Genomic DNA, 26225 nt, shown 5'->3' on the forward strand with positions numbered 1-26225 from the left:
AATTGACCCAAGGACTGAGCCCTGGGGCATTCCCCAAGGTAAAGAGGTTGGGGGAATGAGGAAAAACTGGCCAGAGAGACAGAGAAGGATCACCCACTGAAGAAGGTGGAAAGTCAGGAGAGATCAGTGATCTGGAAGCCAAGTGAAGAGTCGTCAGCTATGTCATACACTGCTGAGAGGTCTGGTAAGACGGGGCCTGAGAATTAACTGCTGCTTTAGAAATATGGAGGACATTGGTACTACGGACAAGAGCAGTTTCAGTGGAGTGGTGGACTAAATCCTGGTTGGAGTGGGTTTAAGAGACAATAGAAGGAGGGGGATTTGATGATGGTAAAACCACTTCAAGAAATTTTATTGTAAAGAAATAGGAGAAGTTGAGTGGTAGGTGAAGAGAGGAATGGGGTCAAAGGAGGGCTTTTTCTTTTCTTTTTTTTAAATAACTGATTGGTTTTTTTTTTTCCCCAAAGATTGGCACCTGGGCTAACAACTGTTGCCAATCTTTTTTTTTTTCCTGCTTTATCTCTCCAACGCCCCCCATACACGGTTGTATATCTTAGTTGCACGTCCTTCTAGTTGTGGGATGTGGGACACTGCCTCAACGTGGCCTGATGAGCGGTGCCATGTCCGCGCCCAGGATCCGAACCCTGGGCCGCCGCAGCTGAGCTCGCAAACTTAACCACTGGGCCATGGAGCCGGCCCCAGGGCTTTTTCTTAAAATGGGAGAAGAACAACCTTTTTGTATAGCCATGGGAATAATTCAGTAGAGGGGGGAAAGTGGTGATACAGAAGAGAGTGAGGAGAATTGCCAAAGCAATGACCTTGAGTAGGTAAGAAGGGATCATCTCTAGTGTACAGGTGGAGGGGTTGGCCACAGAGAGGAGCATGGAGAGTTCATCTAGTGACATGAGGGATGGCAGGGCGTGTGATTCAGATGCTGGTAGATGGAGTGATGGAGCTTGTGGAAGAACTGAGGGGCAAGTCAAGAGCCCGTACATGTATTTCTGTATTTGCAAATTTGGGGCTCATGAGGGTCTCTGGTTATATCTTTTAGGAATGGCAATGGTTTATTTTGTTGTTACAGTTTTTTCACTTTTTGTATAGTATGTGGGGTAACAAACTCTAGTGTTTCAGCCTTACATGAAGATGATGTAACCAGCATCTAACATTTTAATATCTAGCCCTTAAATCTGAAATGTATATTGAAATAAATTAGAATGATAATATGCAATGGTTTCAGTTTTAAAATAGAATGTTAAAATCTCTAATGAATCTGCAACTTCATGTATTTATTAAAGTAATTAACTACGTGTAAGGAGTTTTATCTCTACTGGCTTCACAATTATATATCGTTGGTTTTAATATGTTACTTATATCACAGTAATTATACTATTGATTGATAGACTCATGGTTATTTATAAATGCAAAATTAATTTTAACAAGTTAGTCTTGAAAAAGTCAACTTGCTTAATTAACTAGTGAATTCAGTTAAATAATGCATTTTAGTAATTTTTAAAAACTAGATTAAGTCAATCAATTATGTTGGCATTTTACAAGGATAGACTACGTAGAGGAGATTTTGGACACTAAAAAATGATAATTATAGTAAGGGAATTTACATCCAGCAAATAGAAGCACTTATCTGAATTCTCTTCTTTGTGTGGATTGAGATGTGCATTTTTATGCATTTTGTATTTCAGCCTATTATCCTTAAATTAATTGTTATTAACTGATTTAGGGGAAATTTTGTTTTTACCCTGCATACCTGAAATTAAAACATTAATTTGAAATTTGATTAAAAGGAAATAAAGGCTGTTTGTTGTTTTGCCTCACTACCAGAGACAATATTTTCTATTATAAAATCAGCAAGTACAAAGATTTAAAGCTTACTGCTTTTTGAAAATTTCTTCAGCTAAAATATTTGAACATATTCCTTTAGGTGATGTTTCCAACACCAGCACATTGAACATCAGTTGTCCTTGTCAGTCTTGATACCATCCGTATTCCATTCTAGATAAGTGACTCGGTACCCCACCTGGTGCAGAGGCTGGAGCTCATCCTTGCCCATTACTGGAGAGCAAAAGACAGAATGTTAGCATGACATGATTAGAAAATACTCACATGAAAGGTGGGAACCCTATTTTGGTTTGTTTATTTGAAGTATTTATTTACTAATAAAGCACTTTTTCAGAAGGCCCTTTCCCTATAAATACTTATGAAAAGAAATGATTTTCTGCTGTGCTTGTGAGGCTTTCTATATAAGTTCATGAGCAGATTTCCATAATTAAACCTAACCACAATCAAAGACTGTGATCATTATTCAGTTCTATTTTCGCGGCAGGCCAAATTAAGCCTTGCATCAGACTTGCAGTGAATATCACAGTGAAAGTTCTGAAGGAAGACTTTTTATTGCAGTTGGGCATTTTTTGAATCTGAAGCATTTTTCCTTGGTCAGTGGGCATGAAGTTGGTGGGGCTGGGGGTCAATCCTTGTTAGCATCATCTTTGCCCACAGGTAGAGTGATCATTGTTTGTGGAGGGTTATATGGAGACTATCACCAGTACCCCCTCCCTTCAACGAATTTGTCTGTCTGTCTATACGTATTGGAATCTGAAATGTTAGAGAACTCTTCAGGGGTTAAAGTGTTGTTATCTGGTCTGCCCAAATCATGAGTGAAGGTTCCTTAATCAGTTAAACCATTATCTTCCAAAGGCATGTGGGGACAGCAGGGTCCAGAGAGAAGAGGACACAGGGAAGAGAGGAGGGGCTGGGCCTAGGCTGGACCGTATCTTGGGACCACTAGATAGTAAGAAGACAGGCTAAGACCACTGAATCTAGTTTACAGCAGTGTGGAGCTGCTGCAGAAGGTGGAGGAGCACCCAAAGGAGCACTCATGTAGCCAACAAACCTTTGCCTCATGTCCTTCTTTTGCCAAGGCTCTGTGCTAGGCATGGGGATACAGAGATGAGGAGGACCCGGTCCCAGCCTTGAGAAAATTAACATCTGTCAGAGAAGGCAGACACAGAGGGTGCTGTGCTGATGTTACATGGCACTCCAGGTGTGGAGGATGCAGAGGGCAGCTGTCACCCACTGGAAAGGGCCTCTGGTTCACACTTCTGCCTCAGGTGGAGTGAAAGGGGCTCTGACTATTATGCTGCTCTGCCATATAACATTTTCAGACATAAAATAGAGCATGTAGGGGGCATGTCATGGTACCATGCTGCTGCCAGAGTGCTCCCTCTGGAAAATGGAGCTTAATCAACTCTTCTAAGCATTTGTGTGAAGACAATTAGTAGTATGAGAAGCCCTGGCTTTATATTCTGGCTTCATTTTTAATTAGTTCTGGGCCTTGGATCAAGGTATTTAATTTCTCTGAGTCTTAGTTTCCTCCTCTGTTCAAAGAGAATGATTTCCCAGTTCCCCTCATTGGGTAGTTGGGAGAATGAAATGGAATAATGTATGTCACCATTCTTGGCACACAGTGGATAGTTGAGGACTATAAACCCTGTCCACTCCATGCCCCAACCCCAGTGCCACTGATTAATGACCAGGGCTGGTCTGGACACCTGGTTAATATAGGACCCAGTGACAAGGGAGGGAGGTGGAAAGAGTTATCCCTCTTGTATAGCCTCTTGCTCTGTGTGAAAGGGAAAATTAAATGCATCATTTAAGAGAGAATATGCATCAAGTTATTTAGATCCTTTTGAATTTGGATCCAGTTCACTAACTGGCATTTTTGTTTGATTTCTAAAGAATGTAACTCCCGCAGTTTGGGTCATAGCAAAACTTGGAAGTTACTTTTCACAGTATATTATCCTTATTCTCAGTGGTAGCATGATTTCACTTTCAGATTGGCAAATGTAAAAGGACAGTTCACTGAGCAGCAATATTAATAGGGAGCTTCATGTTTATGTAATGACGTCGGGCTTTGTGTGCTGTACAGAATGTACAGGGGTAATTAGATGTTTCAGATACATGTCTAGACAGGGTAAAGCTTCAGGAGCACTTGCTCAACCCTGGGAAAGCTATAGGTCGCCCCTTTGTGACCAGAAAAAGCTCTCCTTGATGAACAAGTTCAATGTAGAGTTAACTCCCTGGCGCTGGATTTACACCCAAGAGGAAAATCAGATCTGATGAGATTTGACAGGGCTGATCGTTTGCAGAACTAGACGAGGCCTACCCGTGGCCTGCTCTGAGGGGGCTAGAAATGCTGTCTCCCAAATCTCTCTCTCCCACCCAGCTGTTGGGCCTGCATTCCCATTCTTAGAATCACCTCTTTAGATTAAGTCATTCTGATTCGAAGAGGCCCCTGTGAAATGGGAGCTTGTCCCTTGAGGGGGTGATACGTTGACCTGGATTACTTGGACTTTGGGAGAGTAATGAGGGAACATGCTCAGGATAGGTAAGTTTTGATGTGAGGGCAGTGGGACCTTTTGAAAAGTTTGGAATTGAATACACTTTTTGAGGAGGGTGTGCTCAGGTGGAGAGGGCTGAGGAGGCAGCGTGAGGTCTTTGGATGCCACGGGGAAGGGAGCAGAAGAAGGAGAGGGGACTGGTGAGAGGGAGAAGCGTCCTGTGCGTCCCTGTGTGCGTGCACATGAAGCATCCCTGGGCTTCACAAGCCTCATCTTCAGCCCTGACACTGATTATTTTGAGCAAAGATAAAAGTATCTTGGAACCAGCCCTTTTCTGAGTACTTTCTGGTACTGAGGACTTAATAGTGTCTGCCCTGAAGCGTAACCTTCCTGCGGGGGTGACAGAGATTGACGTTCCAGCTTTCCCTCTTGTGTGCCCTCTCCCAGCATCTAATGGCCTCTGTAGCCCCCACACTAATCCACTAGAGTACACGTGATAAGTTACTCCTTTCAAATTGTTAGCTGTGAGATGATCTCAAAGCTCTATTCCTGGTACCCCAGAGAGACCCTCAAGGGTGGGGGCCAACTGAACTCCGAAAGTGCAGACTTGAGACTGCAACTCTCTAAGAGGCTCATCTAGCCACTACTGCTATCAGCTTCTCAAATCGAAGCTTAGTGGTGCTGTTGATGTGCTGTCATTGACTGAATCCTGCCTACTCTGTATCAGGCCCGGTGCCGGCGGCTTCACACACGTGTCTCATACTCATTGCAAATTGTTAGTTGTTAGTGTTTCTCTTTTACAGTTTCGAAATTTGAGGCTTTGAGAGGTTAAGTAATTGGCCCAACATGAAATAGCTGGGGAGTGAGGGCGCTGAGATTAACACTCTGAAACATCAGCCTCCCTCCACTACTCTGTGCTGTTGGGAAGGGTATTTCCTCTCCATCTGAGGGCTTCTGTTTTTCAAAAAGATAGCACGCAGCCTAAGGAACACTTAACTTGGAGACCTTTGCCCAGTGGAATATCCATGGCTGTGGGAGAACATGGAGAAATGATGCTGGAGACACATCTAAGATGTGGAGGGGTGTTACATATTTGCATGGCTCACCTAGCCCCTCATTCTGATCCCTCAGTGGCTGCTGATGTGTGAGGGTCTGCCCCTGCTGTACTCCCTGTAGTCCTCCGGCCTGGTCTTGTACTTGGCCCACCCAGAATGAAGACAGGCCTCCCCTGTCTTTGCAGTGGAAGGGCCTTACTACTGAACACAGTACCATGACCTCTTTTAAACCTCGTGTTTGTCATTCCTTTTCTGTTTACTTGACACTCAAACCTAAGTTACGACTTTGGCCTTCTCCCTTGGCTCCAATTCATATTCTCCCTCCAGCTATGCTGCCTCTGCCTGCCCTGGGCACATGTCCTCCCCGACACCAAGGGATTTTCTCCTTTGACCCTGCTCCTTTGGCAATGCTCTGCTGCTCTTGTCCAGCAGGGCCAGTAGGAACCATCTAGTAAGCTACTGAACCCTAAGGATCCTGAATCATCTTTGCCTCCTATGGCCTTGACAGTGCTGGCCATAGCACCCACTGTAGTCCTTGCACCCAGCATGTACCACCCTGTGAGCCTTTGACCAGTTTGCAGAGGCTGGGGTGGAGCTACTGGCCCTGCGCCCCAGGCCCACCCTGTACAGCTCCTGCTGACACTTCCAGAGCCCTGCCAGGACTTGGGAGCTGTTGTTTATTGTGACTGTCTTAGTCTGGAACAGCAGAGCCTGAGGCAAAAGCTTATATGCTACCACCTAATTGGCAAAAGCAAAACCAGAGAAGCAGAAGTGGGGAAAAAAGGAGGTGAGACAAAGAAGGAGGGCGAATCAATGTGAGAGAGGTATTATTGATCGGTGCTGCTTGCTAGCAAGTATAGCTGATTGTTCGATCTTGCGGGACATCTTCAGAGAGAATCCGCACGGGTGACTGCCTTTCAGGGCAGTCTTTGCAGAGCGAGGAAGGGAATGGATTTTATTCACTGGTTGCTCTCCCGTGTTGGTCACAGTCTGCCCTAAGGGCAGACTTATACTTCTAGTTTGTGCAGGCCTAGAAATGGCCAGCAGATCACTGACACCTCATTAGCAACTCACACCTCAGCAGCAATAGAGAAGTCCTGGATGGGAGGCAAGAGGGGCCTGATGTGCCTGTGGGTAACATGAAGGGCCATGGCAGTGGCATCAATAGTGATACACGGATCCACAGCTGTGGGGGCAGTGCAAGCCATGTTAGATCTGCCCAGCCTGGCGGCAGGCAGTGCACAGATGTTGGTGATGGATAAACTGAATCTGGTCATGTCGAAGCATTTTGATGTCAGTGCAGCTTGACCTCTGGGCTTGCTTATGCTGCTAGGAAACTTCTCATTCATTCAAGGAAATATTCGGTTTCCCTTTCCAGTTCCCAGAGCTAAGCATCTCTCTGAGGGATCTCTCTTGTGTGGGTAGGGTCCATCTGAGTGTTCTCTCTGGCTGGTCTGGGGTGGAGAGGGTGTGCCTTGATAGTGCTACAATAGTGAGCTACTTCTCAGGAGAGGCAGAAGAGCTGTCCTCGGATCAGCTGATGAATGTGGCATTGAACACATATCAAGGGCCCGTGTCTCTGGAAAGCAGTAGTATTCATGGTCAGATCCTGGAGGTCTTGTCCCACCCATTGACAGGCTGTGTGAGGCCAGGTACTACCTTCTAGGCCATACCGTATCTCCACCTTGTTTCAGCACCAGTAGATGGCCTTTTCCCCGTCCTCCTGGACTGGGTGTGAGTGGTGATCATTGATCTTTCTTAACACTTGTTGCATATACTCCCCTGACCTGGCCTTAAATGAGCCCCTGTTGGGTATGATTGTATAATGACCATAGCATCACCACCTCCAGGCTAGCCCAGACAACACATGTTGATAATAAGGGAAACAGAGTTCTAAGGTCACCTTCTCTTCAACTGGGAGGTTTAGATGATGTCAAGAGAAATATTTAAAGTTCTAGAGAGACTGCCCTGTGGGCATGCAAGAGTTTCTTTAGGTTTGATTATACTGAATTTCTCTAACTTGTCTTATCTCCCAGCTGACCTCCTATAAAATGGTGAGGCTTGATCTGGACTCTGGCCAAGGTTAAGGCATTTAAATAGCTAATGGCCTCCTTGACTTCTGACCCCATCATGGCCTCCCTTGACCCAAATTCTCTCTACATAGTGAAAAATAGACTTTTCAAACCGAGAGTAGGCAAGACCATGCAAATGATTTCCATAACTGTTGCTATCCAGTAAAGCAACAATCCTGCATGGTAGTGGGAGTTAGTTGCTCTAAAAGTGACATATTGGATTTATTTCCCCCGGGAACGGTGAGTAGGTAGGTGATCCAGCCCCCTGTGACTAGAACAAGTGCTCTGTATACAAACTTGCTTGACTCATTTCCAACAACATCCTGGCCAAGCTTTGTTTTGCTGGGAGTATGTGGGGCAGGGGTGCCAGGCTCCTCCAGCTACAGGGCTGGAACCCAAGCCTTGTTTTTGGAAAGGAAGTGAAAGATGTGTGACAAAAGGGCCATTCCAACCACCTGCCCAGAACAAGAGGAATCTGATCCAAGTGGATTTACTGTCTCTACTGCTAGAAAACAGCAACTGCTAGCACTACTCAAATGAAAATCTTCTGACAAAATGGAAAAACTAGAGCCCCTTTTCACCAGTCATCCTGTTAGAAAATCAAAGTAGTAAAGTCAGTCTAGCTCTCCTCTGAGCACATCCGCACCCTTCTGACTTTCTCACTAACTAAAGTCAAGTTCCTTGTCCCTTTTAAAATTGGAGGAGTTGAGAATCTCATACATATCCTACTTCTGGCTCCTCTTGTCCATGGCCATCTTTCCCTTATGCACTGGGAACCTGCTGGCGTCCCACCCCTCTCATCCTCGTAGAGAGAAACATAAAGCCTGGATTCCTGATGCCATGAAGAGCAGCTCTGGCACCTGGGCTGAGAAGAACCAGCAGAGAATGCTCAGGGGCACAGCAGCCTTTCACCAGGCAAACCCTTGCAGGCCCTGCCTGGCCCAGCTGTTAGGGGAAGACCGGTCACCTGGGCAAGGGTCGTGTCCTGTTCTCCATGGTTACTTTGACACACCAGGTCCCATATACAAGTGAGCTTCCAACACCAGCACAACATTCACCAATTCACTTCAGAGCCACTTGCCTTGACCTATTTCACACTCCCTGTTCTTCTATCCACAGATCCTCCTGACTTCTGACCTGGGAGATGACTCACTTTCCTGTTTACCGCCTTGCCTCAACCCTCATCCTAATATTTTATGTGGTTTCTCTGGCAATGACCTTTGCCTCCCTTTTGACAAGAGTTCAGATTCTCCTCTGGCTGGATCTTGTCTGGCCCCCAGGACCCTTGGTCTCTGGTGTGGCCTCCAAAGACATTGTACCTGCCAGACTTGCCTTTATATGATTGGGGTAGCGTCAGTGTTAAGATAGGAAGGTGCAAGAATGGAATAGGGAGGGAAGGAGCAAGGAGGGGAAGGATGAATAAGCCCATTCTTTCTATGAATCCTTAGTACCACTGATGCAGACATTGAAATGAACTCCCATTGTTTTACCAGTGTGATTTTTAGACTTGTTTAATCTCAAAGAGCCACAGCAAGTGATATGAACCTATTGAGCCTATATGAGCCTATTGGGAACACATTGTCTTCGTAGTGCTGCTCTGTAGTTCAACTGGAAGTCCAATGTATCCTTCTATCCACAAGTGAATATTTTCTGGCAAGTAATTCTACTTTTATATTTCAATTAACTATTCAATGAGTACTCACATTAATGAGATTGGTGAAGTGTGGGAACACCTTGATTGCTATTCCTTTAGTTGGCTATAGCACTTCATTTGAAGCGTCAGTTCTCTTCTAATGGTTGTTTACTTCATAGCATTTATAGTTTAACAATATGGTAGATTTATTTTGGAGTCCCTGCTCTGCTCATTCTGCCTTCTTTAGGAAATCTCCCTTACCCAAAGCCCTGCCAAACGCATGGATTGGATGGCCATGTTTATACCCTGTGAGCCTTCCCACAGGTGATGGGACTAGAGGTGAACACTTGAAACTGACATTGTCAGTTCATCATCTGGTCAGTGACCAACCATACAATCTTGCTTGAAAATTTGAGCTAGTGGACACAGAGACCACTGTCAGTCATTGGTGGGTGCCAGACTCTTAAGAGCATGTTGAATGAGGACCAGAGAGAATTCATGCTACACAGGCAAGCTGAGGGTGTGAGAGAGCAGAAACCATTAATAAGCAGAGAAAGCTGGTTTGCAGAGAGGAGGATGCATCAGACAAGCAGTGAGGTAAGAGGCCACAGGGACTCAGGAAGAGAATGATGAAGTACATGACTTTGGTTCCTGGTGGCTTGTCAGCTCCAGACCCCAAAAGGCCTGTCTATACTTCATTTCCTGCTTGTTGGTAACCATGAGATGACTTCTTACATCCTACGACATTCACTTCTTCTGCCTGAGATAAAAGAGTTTTCCAGCGATGCAAAAGCTAAAGGAGTTCATCGCCTGCCTCTTTTTTCTTAAGGTTTTCTGTTCCTTATGGCTAAAAAACCTTGACTGAAATAGACCACTCCCAAGGTGTTGCCAGCAGTGGCTACAACAGAGAGTTGTAAACTTCTCTCTTGGTAATTAAGCAAAGGGTGGAATGCCTTTTCTAGTTGCTTGTTTTGAAGTAGAACTTGATGTCATTGAAACTGTTTACATCTGTGCTCTTGTTGCTTATCATTTAGGTCATTCTGGCTTTCCACCCTTTTCTCACTTGTGATAACTGTATTGGTTTTATAGGGTGGGTCTTTAGGAACTCAGCATTTGTGGGAAAAAAACCCAACCCAACAACAGATATAAGTTTACATCAAAGGACAAGATTGCCTCTGCTAGTTTGCAGTGGTGGACTTTCTGCCTATCTGCGCCAGAGGCGTAATCTTGATTGCCTTGTCAACAAATCCAGGGCCCAAATAACTGGAGATTTTTATGGCTGCGGAAACTCTGGGTATATAGTGTAGGAGGGGAGGCAGGGATGAGGGTGAGGTAATCCACAGTCTGTGATCCATGTTCAGCAATTACAGGTTTCACTCTTCCTCAGATTTAGCTCCTACGCCAAACTGGTATTTATCTGGGTGGAGAAGTGTAAACAGTGGGTACCCTGGGAATGGAACTGGGGTTGTGTTTTTTTATGTTTTATGTTTTTTTTCCTGAAATGAGCTGAAAGAGAGGGCATGGTGTGAGTTTGCGTTAGACGCTAAACTGTTCTGGGTAATAAAATACAAAGCTAAGTGAAATACTGTGCAGGAAGAGTTTTTATATCTGAGAGAATGGACAGAAAAATAAATGTCAGTTTGGGAAAAGGATGCTTAGAGAATGGTAGAGGGAGAACTCATTTACTGTGAAGGGCTGTGTAGCCTAGGAGTTAGGCACATAGGCTCTGGACTCATGTACCTGGATTCAAATCCCAGGTCCACCACTTGCTCGCTGTATGACCACAGACAGGTTACTTACTTTCTTGGTGCCTCAGTTTCTTTTCTATAAAATGAGAGTAACAATAGTACTTACCTCATAGGTTTGTTGTGAAGATTAAAGAAATTAGTACATGTAGTATGCATACATCAGTGTCTGGCCCAGAGTAGGTGCTTAATAACTATCCTCTAAGACATCACCTGGTGTGCCAATGAGACCAGCAAGATGCATGAGAACTAACACCACAGGTGTTCTATATTCTTTTCCTGATGAGAAAAATCCAATACATTTACTCTTTGGCTATGAAATGTGTATGTTTTGGCTAAAACAAGACAGCAGATCCATAAAGGGGCTACTAAAATGAAGATCGGAAGAGAGGGGCTTTCATATAAGGAGAGAAAATAGGTTTGGCTCTGGTCTGGAAAAATGAAGACTGAGATGCACTATGGTGAATTTTGTGAAGGACAGGAATAGCATGAATAATAACTTGTTTATGAAATACTGGAAAATTAGAACTGGCATGAAAGACGAATACTTTGAGGTGAATACTTGAACAGATGGTTACTTGACTGTGCTCGCACAGTGAGTCGTTCAGTTAGGGAGCTCATTAGCTCAGGAGTTTCAAAGCAATCTGGATGAAGGGTATGGGCTATGGTCCCTTAACTATCAAGGGTCATTAGGATGGTGTGATAGAGCCTAGTTTAGTCCAGTTCACCATTTGTAAGTAAATTTACATTCATGGAGTACTTAGCTGTTTCAAAACACTCAGCAACCTTAATTCATTTGATTCCCACAAGAGTGATTTTCTGAGCGCGTACTGTGGGAAGGCTCTGCAGGGAACCAAAAGATGAGAAAGACGGCTGGTGTTGGAGGTTCTGATCTATATTGCCACCCAGGAACACTGTAATTAATTTAATTTAGTTTGAGCACTTAATATATTTGTTTTGCTTTGATTTATAATGTTTTGAGACCAGAGTATTGTTCGTTATTTTTTGAGTTCAGGATTGGTATTGTGAAGAAATTAAAGTTCTCTTTTTGTTATTGTTTTGTTTTCATAAATTCTACCCAGGTGACACTCTTATGTCAATAGAACAACTCATTCTTATATTTATTTTTATTTTTAGATTAGTTATTCATAAGAAGCAGTTTTAGAGTTAGAGGTTAATTTAGAGATCATCTTCTTCAGTTCCTCATTTCACAGCTCAAGGAGATGGGCCCCTTAGGTGACATGCACCAGGTGGCAAAGCTTGGGCTGAGGCCCAAGTTTTAGCCTTCTGTGTTTTCTTTCCCATCAGGCTGCTTCCCCCAGAGGATCAGAGTGATTGTATTTGAGCTTATTTCTGTGTATACACAGACACAAATGTGTTATGGTTTATCTTGGAGCGCACAGAACCAGATTTAGTGTGAAGCCAGGGAAGCTTAAGCTTCAGGGCCTCTCACTTGTATTTGCCTTAAGTGGGGAGAGGAAGCTAGGCTGCAATCAGGGAACATTTCTATATAAGCATTTCTGGTAAATGACCTAAAGAGAGAATGTGAGAGATGGACTTGACTTTCCAAGGCTCCAGTCATTTGTTGTGATCTTTTAAACATTCTAAAAAAAAAAAAAAGAAACTTGCTTTTGTATCTATTTTCTATTTGTAACTTTGTATTCTTTTACTTTTTTCTTTCTTTTTCTATCCAAAGCCGCAGTACATAGTTGTATATCCTAGTTGTAAGTTTGAAGTCATTCTAGTTCTTCTTTGTGGGATGCTGTCACAGCCTGGCTTGATAAGCAGTTTGTATGTTCACGCCCAGGATCCAAACCAGTGAACCCTGGGCAACGGAAGCAGAGCACATGAACTTAACCACTCTGCCACAGGGCAGGCCTCTTTTCTTTTTCTTAAAGAAGTACCCTCCCCCTGCTCCAAGATTATATAAATTTCAGGCTCTATGAAACCTGGATCTGCTCTGATGCCCAAAGATATAAGGAGCTAGGAATTTCATTTTACAATTTCAGGTTTTTATTTTTAAATTAATTTTAATTAAAAAATTGAATACATTTATTTTTATATTTTAAGTTAATTTTAATTATAGTAATAAAATAGCTAAAGAAAAAGTTGTGTTAAAATGTTTTAAGCAAAAATAGCAACTCCTTGCCCCATCCTTCCCCACCCCTTAGTTTTACTCTCCAGAGTCAACCACTTTAAATTCCTTTTGAGGTTTTCCCTACTGTTTACCTCTGTGTTAGTCTCCTCTTTTCAGTGGGGAATATGTTCCAAGACCCCTAGTAGATGCCTAAAACTGAGGATAATACTGAACCCTATATATACTATGTTTTTTTCTATACATACATACCTATGATAAAGTTTAATTTAAAATAAGGCAGAAGTAAGAGATTAACAACAATAACTAATAATAAAATAGAACAATTATAACAGTGTACTGTAATAAAAATTACTATAGGCCTTAGCAACCTCAGCATATGATTTTTTTCCTTTCCTTATTAAGTCAAGAACGTTCACCTTTTCACTTAAAGAAGCACTTTACAGCTTCTCTTTGGCATATTCAAATTGCCAGCATCACTACTCTTATGCTTTGGGGCCATTATTAAGTAAAATAAGGGTTACTTGAACACAAGCACCAAGATACCATGACAGTTGATCTGATAACCCAGACAGCTACTGAGTGACTAATGGGCAGGTAGCCTATACAGTTGTGGATATACCGGACAAGGGGATGATTCACGTCCCTGCTTGGACAGAGTGGGAAGGTGTGAGATTTCATCACTCTGCTCAGAACAGCATGCAGTTTAAACCTATGACTTGTTTATTTCTGGGGTTTTCCGTTTAATATTTTTGGACTGCAGTTAACCATGGGTAACGGAAATCATGGAAAGTGAAACTGTGAATAAGGGGGGACTACTGTATATTGTTTCTTAATAACTTGCTTTCTTAATTGATCCATTTTATATCAATTTACAATGATATAAAGTTTTATATCAAAAATACAATGGTGTATTATTATATCAATTATATATTGACTTCCTGTAATGGTAGCAAAGGATTTAACTTGGTTACTCCAAACATCCCTTTTCTCTCCTCTCATTTCCCCAAAATAGTTAAACCACAATTTTTGGTTACGTCAGTATTTATGTTATGATGACTGTGTAAACATTATTAACAGCAAAAGCAAGTAGTGTCCTATGATATCCTTTCCTGTATATCTTTTTGTTTGTACAAAAGTTAATAGTTATCTTTCTTTTGCTTAATTTTGTTATGTTTCTAAATGCTACCTTTCCTTTCTTTCCATATAGCTTTTTGTTTTTCCCAGAGTTCACAAATGCTTTATTTTTCCTTTTACATAATTTTCTGTGTATCTAGCCAACTACGTCATCACCAGTGCCAAGCATCTGCCCTATCAATATTATTTGTGGAAGTGGTCAAACATATCAGATAGTCTATCAATCTTCCACCTCCCATTCTTTTTTTTTTTCTCCAGATATCTCCTTCCATAATCCTTCATCCTCCTGCTCCAGTATGGTTGGATCCTTTTTTTAGTGTCTGGAAATTTCATATGATAAGTCTTTGGTAATGATGTTTGGTGAAGATGACACTCAGTGGACCTTTTCTAAGTCCTAGAGAATTGTCTACTCATTATAAGCAATTTTATATAAGCAGATTTGAAAGTGTCTTTTAAGTGTCTAGTACCATAGAAGGACTGCCTTCGTTTTCTAGTTGAATTCTTGTAAAACATGGGTCTATACTTTTGTGTGATTCATTTTATTTCCTGAGAACATCACTGGAAGAAAAAAATGTTTTTAAGTCCTTAAAATCTTGGTTGAAACACTCAGCCCTGATAACGTTTATAAGCAGAGATTAAATGTGTATGACCAAATCCTCCTCCCAGAATGCACTGCTATTGGAATGCCCCTGGCCTCTGTCTAGACCTGTAGCTTTGAAGCAACTACACATCTCAGGATGCACCACCCCTTCACCCTTCCTTTTCTATCTTCAGTAGTATTGTCCACTGAAAGTTGTAGACAGACATAGGACTGGTGAATCCCCAGGGGCAAGTGTAGTTTGCCCTGTTTGCCCGAGATGTTTTTTCCAGTTAAGCAATTGGATGATGATGAGGTCCACACTGAGGAGTGGTGAGAACAAACATCTACTGGAGATTATGGCAGGATTCCTGGCTCTTTGTCAGAGAGGTGGTTGCTTACTTCCCTGCTTGATGATCTAAGACTTGTGAAGTCGAAGGTGCTTTTCTAATATGTCCATTTCAGGCCAAATTACTTCTATGTGTCGAGAGAGTGTTAGCATTTGATTTGATGCAGTAATTCGTTTCCATCAGTGTTGTTGAACATTTCCCTGGATTTTAGTGTGCGTGATTTCTTCTAAACTTATTCTCTAGGGATGCTGTACCTTTCCCCTACAATTTTGGATACTTTAAAATGAATGATTTTGCTATTTGGGTGTTTTGTGTAAGGGTTTTCCTGGCACTTGCATTTATATTGTATTACTGGAAGCTTACCAGAAATAAATGTTTACTCAACCAATTTACTATAAAAACTTTTGGTTTGTTTTATCAGTTAGATTCAACATCACTTCTCTCTGAGGAACAGTTAAGGTGTCTTCTGGATGAATGTGCATTCAAACAAAAATCCATGACTAGACTTTCTTCAGAAAAAGAAAAGAAAGACATTGAGGATATAACACCTGAGTTGCCCCAGCTTTCCAGATCTGTCCTTTCTGAGTTACTAAATGGGTTAGAAGCAAAGGTCAAGAGCACTGACGTGGAAGATGCAAGTATGCCGGAGAATGGAGAAGGTGAAACATCTAGAGGCTACTATCTCACCCAAGCCTTGACTGGGCATTGCATGTCACAAGCTCTTGTCACTGAAGCAGAGAATATGAAATGCCTCCAATTTTCCAAGGACAAGGTTATTAGTGACACCAAAGACTATTTTATGTTGAAGACTCTTGGCATTGGGGGACTGAAAAGGCCCTCTTTCCTGGATGATCCATTGTATGGTAGCAATGTGAGCCTTTCATCTGAAGACCAAAATATGAAATCCAGCCCTCCAGAGAAACCAAAAACAGGTAATGCTTGGAGAATGTTTTGGTGAATAATTCTTATTAGCATCTCAATATAGTTTAAGGTAGAGTAGGATGAGGAGGTATGTTTGTAAGTCACAGATGGTGACAAGTAAGAGCATGCAAACGTAAGAAGATGTTTATCAATGTTCATATGAGATCAAGGTTGAGGTTAATATTCTTATGAAATACATTATTCTTAATGGTAGTTAATACATATTCTTGATGGTTATCAAGAAAACAATGTTGATTTCAGAGGAAAAGCGAAATTAGTTTGAATGGATACAAAAATTTGAATAGAGGAGCTGACCCAGTGGCGCAGTGGTTAACTGCGCACATTCTGCTTTGGTGGCCGGGGCTTCGCCGGTTCGGATCCCAGGTGCAGACATGGCACCGCTTGGCAAGCCATGCTGTGGTAGGCGTCCTACATATAAAGTAGAGGAAGGTGGGCACGGATGTTAGCTCGGGGCCAGTCTTCCTTAGCGAAAAGAGGAGGATTGGCAACAGTTAGCTCAGGGCTAATCTTCCAAAAAAAATTGAATAGATTTGTTTAGTATTTCAACTTCCAAACGTCAGTGATGAAAATTTGTTCCAAGGAATGAATTTGTGAAATGCCATATATCATTGTGGTTTTATTAGTTTCTGTGTGCAAACTTCCCATCTCAGCTACTTGTATATTCTCAGGTATTTTGTTGTGATCCAGTGTAGCATCTTACAATGGTAAATGGTACAGTATACAAAAACTATGAGCAGTTTTTGACATAAATATTCAATTATTTATCTATGTTAGAAGTCTAATATAGTTTGTGTTGTATTTGGTGAGTCTATTTAAATAGCTTCAACTTTTCCTCTAATGTTTGTTGTCTATTAAATCTATATCTACTATTACCTATTAAATCTATAGTCTATTAAATCTAAATCTATTAAATCTATAATCTTAACCTACTCCTCAGTCGTATATTTCTAACTGCCTGCTAGACAACTCCATCTGAATGTGGCCTCAAACTGATTTCCTCATCCTTCCCCCCTCAACTCAGATGTTCCTCTTAACTTCTGTTTCCTCAATCACCCAGGCTCAAAATCTTAGTCATTGTTGAATGTTCTCTCCCTTGCTTCCCACTTTCAAATACCATTTGTTCTACTCCTGCAGTGTCTCCCATGCCCATCCCTTCCTTGCTCTTCCTACTGCCTCAACTGGACCAATGTGATAACCCCCCCATCAGGCCTCCCTACCTCTGGTCTGTCCCTTCCTCCTGCCATTGTTGACCACCACTAAACTAATTCCCCCAAAGTACAGCTTGGATAACCACACTTCCCAGCTCAGAAAGGTTCTGTGGTTCACTGCTGCCTATTGGATGAAATCTGAATTCTTTCACTTGCTGTTCAATGCCTCCACAGTCTGACCTGAGTTCTCTTCCTAATCAATCTCTAACTAGTCCCCTAAATGTTATTCAGATTGTGTATAATCTAGTCTCAGGATTTCGAGTGCTTTCCTATGTCTCGGCTGTTGCCTACGCCCTTTTCTTCTCAGGAATGATCAGATCCCCCTTCAGTGGTAGTTGAACTCCAACCCCATCCTCTCTGAAAGTAACCTCCCCTGGTTCCCTCTTTCAAAATTTTATTTCTCCTCTGAACGTCCAAGCGCTTGGGTCCCCTATCAGATCATTTTGCACATGCTGTCTCGGTGTCATTATGCACATGCACACCTTCTCTTCAGTAAAATTGTGTAACATTTTTGAGGACAGAGATTCCATCCTCCGATTCATTGCTACCTCTTCTGTGAGGTCCAAAGTGCTGCCTTAAACAAAGTGCCTGTTTAAGGAGTGAGAGAATGTAAATTTATATCCAGTTGTAGAATAATGTACTGAAAATATGGTTCACATTTATTCTTCATCTCATGAATGAAAGCAGGTGGTGTTGCTTAAGCATTATTTAAGCCTCACATTCTACATAAAGATTTGGAACTTTTTTCTTTTTTTGATGAAATTTCACAGGCTGTAAAGTTTTTATCCAGTAGCAGAGTTCACGTGCAGCCTGCGGTTCAGTTAGATGACTGAGTGTGGTCTGCTTTCCCTGACCAAGGGTCTTCATTTAAAAAATAAACTATGGAAACTTTGTGCTACTTTCCAATTGCAGTGTATTTCTTTCTTTGTGCACAAAGCATTTTTATTAGAGAGAAAGTATTTGCATCTCCTCCTTGTCTAAGCAAACTTACTAAATTGGATGCAACGCTTTGTTGTGTAGGGGTCTCATTCCCATGGAGTCAGTGTGTAGCACTTTGCTAAGATATGACTTTACTTCCATGTGAACATGTCACACTGATGTATATTTGTTGCTGAGTAGAACATGACAAGATGGAATGATCTAGAACTTAATGTGACTTAATGGAAACTGTGATGGCTTACCTCTAACTTCACAGAACGTGCCTCTGATCGCACCAGATAATCCTAGTGTATGATTATAACAACCCTTGTGAGTATGGAGGATTAAGATGGCATAGATGTGAATATGTGAAACATCCTTTGATTTTTTGTTACATAATAAACCTTAAGGAATGGGTCCTACATTATCGTTTTGAGTGCATTAGCTTATCTGAAGTTGGAGCTTTTTATTTCACTAACATCAGCTTTTACAATTATTAAAATAACTTGCTAATCAGTTTTACTCTAAAATACTAAATTGTACATCATGTGCTTTCTACAAAAGTGAACACCAAAAGTGAATGCTAAACCAGTTTTCTTGGCAGAAAGTCCTTTAAATATGTAACTGTAATGAGGAGTTGCAGTGTGGTCAGATGTGACATTATATTCCGGCTCTTTTTCAGGAAACAGATATGCATGAATGTGATTAAGAGTACATTTCTCTGAGCAGACAGGAAGGAAATAAGAAAAAGCACTTATCATTTTCTCTTTCAATAGCAAATATTACTGATATGTAGTTTTTAAAAAAAAATTTTTCTTTTTAGGTATGCTTTTCTTGGTGAGGGAGATTGGCCCTGAGCTAACTTCTGTTGCCAATCTTCCTCTTTTTTTTTTTTCCTCCCCAAAGCCCCAGCACATAGTTGCATATCCTAGTTGTAAGTCATTCTAGTTCTTCTACATGGGATGCTGTCACAGCATGGCTCAATGAGTGGTGTATAGGTCCGTGCCCAGGATCTGAACCAGTGAACCCTGGGCTGCTGAAGCAGAGTACACGAACTTAATCACTATGCCACCAGGCCGGCCCTGATATGTAGTTTTGTTTTCCTTGATAAACCGAGGTCTGTTACAAGTATTTCAATTCTGCTTCTAAAAGGCAGAGTCAGATAAAACTTCAAAAAGAGAGCTAGACCTAACGACGTTGAGGGTCAATTTAAATTGTGGTATTGAAAAATAAGAATCTGCTTCAGATCTGTATTAAAAGTTTCCATGTGAAATACTTCATTTTTCATGATTGTGCTGTAACCTTTGTGGTAATTACTGTTATTTGACTTTCTGGATACAAGATCTAGTAAATTCTGTGTGGTACTCACTCACTATTGGGGTGTTAGGGGATTGATAAATAGTATCTCTTCTCTTCTCCACCCAAATCAGAACCCATTGAGAGATAGATGGATTGTGATGAATGGAGATCAAAGAGATTGGCTTTATTGCTGATGAAATGTCGAGGATTGTTGTGAGCTGTGTAGGCCGCCAAATGGTCTTCCTGATGCTATGCCCCCAAAATAAGCATATGCACGCAGTCGCTGGCGGAGGCGGAGGACCTCAAGCCTCGCCTGTGGCCCATGTGGAACCAATAATATGGAAGAGCAAAGAAACACCTTTGTGGAGGGGGCACTGACTCTCTCAGAGGAAGGGACTGAGCTGAGCATGCCATTTCTTCCCCTAAACTCACCAATTAGATAACCGTCTCTTCTTCCCATGGGGAGAGTTGGGGGCAGCGTAGAGTGAGGCTGGATGCTTCCCCACTGTAAGTTCCTCCACGTGGAAGTGTGAGGAGAGAGAGGAGTAAGTGTTCTTTGGTACCACTTAACCACTGAGAACACTGGCACTTCAGAAAGAAAATGCTTCAGATCTGTGGTTATCCTAGTGTTTAATCAAGCTATCTTATGCTGGATGGCTTTCTAGATAAGCAAAACAAAAATGCATCTATGCATGTATAGTATTCTCTCTTTCCTGCTAAGCTACTTATCAACAGAAATTCATATAATAGAGAGGCAAATATGAATAACAAATAACAAAAATGGTAGAATAGGGCAAAAGGGATGCAAAGTCAGTCACATAGTAAAGAAAGGGGGACAGAAATATATTAATTCTTCAAGGAAAACAAGATGGCATTTCCCATAGGACCCATGAAGTGACTATTGTTCTTAAAAATTTCTATAACAAATGCAGCAGTGAGTCAGACAAGGTTGTTTTTAAAATAACACCTCTAAATGAAAGCTAGGGCAATCAACAGTCTTGGTTTGTTCGAGAGTGTCCTGGTTTTACTACTGAATGTCCCTTGTCCCAGGAAACCCTCAGTCCCTGACAGACTGGGATGGTTGTTCACTCTAAATTGAAACTGACAACATAAAACCAAAGAGCAAATTAATTGCCCAAAGGACAAAGCTAAGAGAATCCAGGTAAGTATTGGGATCCCAGGCTGGAGCCTGGAGGAGCGCAGAGTTGGCTGGTCCACCCACCAGCATGATCTTGCCTGGCGGTTAGGAGCATGTGCTCTGGGTGAGGCACACCTGAGTTTGAATCCTTGTTCTGCTAGTAGCATGTGATCTTAGGCAAGTTACTTAACCTCTCTCTCCTCTACATCTTTAACATTTAATCAAGAGATTTTCCATAAAAGCCTGGATTTCTCACTTTTCTGACAAATGGCAGGTCTTTCCATCAGTGAGGGGAGCTGAGTAGGAGAAGTGCCCTTTAGAAGGGGCATATCCTCTGCAGGAGGACATGGGCCCCATCTGGCCCTCTGCTTCCTGTGTTTGGCCCTTGAGAGCCATATGATTTCCATCCCGTGTGATAAACCTTTGCTGCTTAGAGTGTGGTCCAATCTCTGGGGGCTCATTAGAAGCAGTGCCTAAGGCCCCACCGCAAACCTGCTGAATCACAATTTTCACTTTAATGAGATCCCCGGTGATATTTACAGTGAAGTCGGAGAAGCACTGATTCAAACCGCAGAGCATTATTCCTAACTGGGGTGAGCCTTGGGGTCATCTGGGGAGGTTGTTGCTTGTTTGTTATATACCTATGTCTAAGGCCCTAGTCAGGCTTACTGAAATCAGAGTCCCTGGTGTAGAGCTTTCAGTCCGTCAAATTAACGCAAGCTACAAGATTTTGCTGTGCCAAACTGAGAGATATGGGTTTCAGTTTAGATGTAAGAAAGCTGATTATGTTATCCTATTGGTGTCCTCAGATAGCACAAGTTCTACCAGCAATGACAGCTATACCATCTGAACACACTTCACGTTGAACTTCTGCCCATCAAAAGTTATTTGATTGTAACTTGCTCAATGAAGCCTGGTTGCCGGTGGATTGACTTTTGGGCAGGATGTTGCAGTGGTCTGAATTGCGTGTGTGTTGGTATATGTTATTACTCATACCACCTGAACAGTTTCAAAGGCAGTAGAGTGTTTTGCGAAAGTTTTCTCTGTTGTAATATAGTCTTACTGGTTTGCAGTGGAGCAGTGGGATTCTAAAAATAGTAAAACTATTAGCTGATTTTTTTTTTTCCCTTAAAAAATATTTTGGCTTGCTCTGAGGGAAATACTTAACTCACCATTGCTTTGATGGAGTTCTGTTTCTCTCAAACAGTGTGACATCAGGCCTCCTGGTTATTATTTGTTAAATTATTTTTCCAAGGCTACTAATTGCTTCTCAGATGCTCTTAGTAACTTAATCAAGTGTCCTCCAAAGTTTATTTGATCAAAATATCAGAGCTGCCATATTAGAAAGTTCCACTGTTAATTCTTTTTTCTATAAAACTTTAGTATATAGTAGGTTTATGTTTGATGAATTTATCTTTTCAAGTAACTTTCAACTAATTTTCTTTAATCCAATTCTTCTTGACGTAGACTTTTCATGTAAATCGTGCTGATTATTTTCTCTGTCTACTTATAAAATATCACTTCCTCTATCATTTTGTTTAGTAGTGTAAAGTGAACAATGGCATGTTGGAGAGTTTGATATTTCATTGTAATATACTTATCACTTTATCAGTTATTAGAAACTTCTGATTCCATTGCTTCATTCAAATTGGGCAAAAGGAAAAAGTTACTGAAGATCATGACTGTTGATTAGCTCTATGGACCAGCAGTATTGGCATCACCTGGGAGCTTGTTAGAAATGCATAGTCCCAGGCCCTGCTCCACACCTGCTGTGTCAGAGTCTGCATTTTATTTTATTTTTTTAAAGATTGGCCCTGAGCTAACATCTGTTTCCAATCTTTTTCTTCTTCTTCTTCTTCTCTCCAAAGTCCCCCAGTACATAGTTGTATATCTATTTGTAGGTCCTTCTAGTTCTTCATGTGAGATGCCACCTCAGCATGGCTTGAGTGGTGCTAGGTCCACGCCCAGGATCTGAACTGGTGAAACCCTGGGCCACTGAAGCGGAGCACACAAACTTAACCAGGTGGCCCCAGGGCCAGCCCCAGAGTCTGCATTTTAATAAGATGCCCCCAGCAGGTGATTTGTATGCCCTTAAAGTGTGAGAAACTCTGGACTAGATGGTTTACCAGTCACTCTACTTTAGGATTATAAAAAATATTAGCATATATGGTAGTGGTAAAAATAATGTCAGAAAGTATTTTCTTTCCCGTCTGCTCAACCTCTGCTTTTTCTTCTAAAATTTCATTTTAATGAAGATATTGCTTTCTCCAGATTGTTATCTTGTCTCTCCAGCCATCCCTATTGTCCTTCTTTTGGGTAACCTTCCCATTAGCCGCTGAGAGCAAGCATGCCCTGGCTTGAGTTCTCTACTCTTTCATTTTATTTGGAGACATATAGCCAGTATGGGATCATCTATGCTTTGTATACTTTTGATTTTCAGATCTCTCTACTTGGCATCTGCCTCAAGTCTGTCTGGTATTTTAAGCTAGATTGAGTCCATCCCTTAGGCAGTGCTTATAACAAGCACTTATCTCTGGCTATCTGGTTATCTCTGGCTGCACACTGGAATCACCTGATGAGATTTAAAACCATTTAATGCCTTGGTTCCATCTCGTATGAATTAAATCCGTTTCTAGGGTTTGGCTCTGGGCATCAGTATTTTTTTACACCAGTTTCTGAAGGTGGGGTCTGGATGATTCTCTTGTGTAGCCATGCTTTAAAATCACTGCCCCAGGACTCCGTCGTATTCATCGTATTTAGTCATTAAGGACATTTTCCCAGGATATAAGGTGAGTAGGACGTGAGCACTGCTCTGAAGTATTTCATGGTCTATTGATGAAGGTGGGCACTTAAGCAGATAGTCACAGCAGGTGGGACAAGTATAGTAAGAGCTTCGGGACAAAGTGCACGGCAGCACTGCGGAGGGAAAGATGAACACTGGGAGACGGGAAGGTGGTTTTTAAGTTAAGCCTCCCAGGATGAGGTGAGCAAGACGGAGGACACCCCAGATAGAAGCAATAGCAGTTATGAAGGCATGGAGTCACGGGCTTATTCCTCATCTCACGTGTGGGGTATTGAGGTCCGCTTCTCGTCTATCCCACCTTCCTTTACATCTTCCTTAATATTTCTTCTCCATGTGTTGACAACGCCACTACATTTCTCACTTTACTCTCTGAAACTCCGAATCATTTTCCCTTAATTATTAGGTTGATTTTTTTAAGTAACAGCTTTATTGACATATATTTTATATACTTGTATTAGTTTCCTATGGTTGCCACAACAAATTATCACAACAGAAATTTATGATGTCATAGTTCTGGAGGCCTGAAGTCTGAAGTCAAGGTGTCAGTAGGGCCACACTCTGCCTGGAGCCTCCAGGGGAGAGTGCTTCCTCGCTTCTTCCAGTTTCTCAGGCTGTTGACATTCTTTGGCTTCCTTGCTTTGTGGTCTCTGTCTTCACAGTCTCACAATCTCTGCCTCTGTTTTCACATTGCCTTTTTCTCTCTCTGTGTGTGTCACAAATCTTCCTCTGCTTGTCTCTTATAAGGACATCTGTTATTGAATACAGGCCCTACCTGGATAATCCAGGATGACCTTGTCATCTCAAGATCCTTAATTCCATCTGCACAGATGCTTTTCCCAAGTAAGGTAACTTTCACAGGTCCCAGGGGTTAGGATGTGGACATAACGGTACTATACAGGTCAATGGTTTTTAGTATATTTACAGAATTGTGCATCCATCATCACTATCAATTTTACAACAATTTCCTCACCCCTAAAACAAACACTGTACCCATTAGCAGTCACTCCCCACTTTACCCAATGCCCCAGCCCTTGGCGATCACTAATTTACTTTCTGTCACTATTGACTTTGCCTAGTCCAGACATTTCATGTAAATGGAATCATACAATATGTGACCTTTTGTGTCTGGCTTCTCACACTTAGCATAATGTTTTCGAGGTTCATCCATGTTGTAGCATGCATCAGTACTCCATTCTTTTTTATTGTTGAATAATATTCTGTTGTGTGGATGTACCACATTTTCTTTATCCATTCATCAGTTGATGGACATTTGGGTTGTTTCTACTTTTTGGCTGATATATAATGCTGCCGTGAATATTGGTGTACAGTTTTTGGGGTGGATGTATGTTTTCGTTTTTCTTGGGCATATACCTAGGAGTAGGATTGCTGGGTCTATGGTAACCTTTTGAAGAACTGCCAGACTTCTTTCCAAAGTGGCCGCGCCATTTTACACTCCCACAGCAGAGTATGAGGGTTCCAGTTTCTCCTGACTCCCTTTTATTTGGTTCTGTTGTCAATTCTGCCTTTTCTGATAACCTTCTCACTAAGGTTCAAAGAATATTTCCATTCCATTTCTGTTAGTGTCGCACTTTTTTTCTCACACTGAAGAAATGAAAGATGATGAGTTCTTATCTACCCTAAATACAGCATTTTCTTTTGGTTTCACCCTACTTTCCAGAAACCTAGTACAAAGCAAAAAAAATAAAAAATAATAAAAAAATAAATTGATGCCTGTCTCCAGTCCGTGACCATTTTAGCTCTCAAAACCCAAAAATTTCTCCCTCAGCTGTAAGCTTAATGAAGGCAGGCAGCTTATCTTCCACTTTTTCTTGTAAACTTTGTATGCACCTAGTGATGAATGTCCTACAAATATTAAGAACATGATCACTGTCTCATGTGTAAAAGTATTTAATGTTTTATAGGCTGAATGTTTTTTCTTAATTATGCACACATTTTTGATTGCCTCACAACTTTGGTTATTGTTTTTAATGTGCAGATGAACAGGAGACTGAAGATGTGACAGAAGAATGTAAAGAATCTTAAGCAAAGACTAACTGGGGTGCGCTTTTAAGAAAGCTGGTAAATTAAGAAAGTCGGTAAAAAACTACATTTTTCCCAAATTCTTTGAATTCATTGAATGCATTATAGAGACTATTCCTCAAATAATGATTTTAATATTTGTATTCTCTCTTTCTGGATTACATATCCTTGATATTTTTGAGACTTGTGGTATAATGATTTAATGGTTTTTCTTCATTGAAATTCCTGGGGAAATTGTTTCTTATGACTAATCTTGCAACATCAGGAATACATTATGGAAACCAACATTTTATGTATGTGTGTTAGGTTAAAACTAGTTGAAGTGCTACGATTGTTTTGTATTTGACTTTCTGTTACAACTCTATTGTGATTCAGACAGATTTAATCACCATGAATTTTTGTTTTGGCCCTGATTTTCCTTCTTTCCTCCCCTCTAATGCCTATTAAGTAAGTACAACTGCCATAGAAAGAAATGAGTTTTCTCAAAAAAGCAATTTAGGATAGCCTTTACTATCTTATTAGCAAAGATACTTTTCCTAAGCAGGACTTTGACTGAATTATTTGATATATTACTTTCAGTTTGTTATCTTCTTTCGGTGTTTGCCTTTTAGAATGCAGCAAATAAAGATCAGCTACTTAAAAAAGTCTGTGGTACTATTTTGAGAGAGAGGGTTTAGTTACAAGTCAGTAACCTGGATTCATGAGAAAATTTTATGTCAACGTTCCGTATGATGAATTGGCATTAGAACTAGAAGTTCAATTTATTTCTGATTCAAAACAACCCGAGCTGACTGCTGTGCTGCCTTTAATGAAATTTGGAGGGCTGGCCCCATGGCTGAGTGGTCAAGTTTGTGTGCTCTG

At 41.4% G+C, this 26225-nt stretch overlaps 1 protein-coding gene across 4 annotated transcripts in view; it reads left to right on the forward strand.

Moving 5' to 3' along the window:
• Nucleotides 1–26008, forward strand: part of FSIP1 (fibrous sheath interacting protein 1) — a 169770-nt gene extending 143762 nt beyond the window's left edge. For all 4 annotated transcript variants that reach the window (XM_005603157.4, XM_070272179.1, XM_023620198.2 and 1 more), the window contains exons 11-12: nucleotides 15438–15948; nucleotides 25321–26008. In XM_005603157.4, coding sequence (XP_005603214.2) covers nucleotides 15438–15948; nucleotides 25321–25367 — 558 coding nt within the window. In that variant the 3' untranslated portion in view covers nucleotides 25368–26008. The remainder of the gene's footprint in view (nucleotides 1–15437; nucleotides 15949–25320) is intronic.
• The last annotated feature ends 217 nt before the right edge of the window (nucleotides 26009–26225 follow it).

Source organism: Equus caballus, chromosome 1, assembly GCF_041296265.1.
Source record: "Equus caballus isolate H_3958 breed thoroughbred chromosome 1, TB-T2T, whole genome shotgun sequence".
NCBI lineage: Eukaryota > Metazoa > Chordata > Mammalia > Perissodactyla > Equidae > Equus > Equus caballus.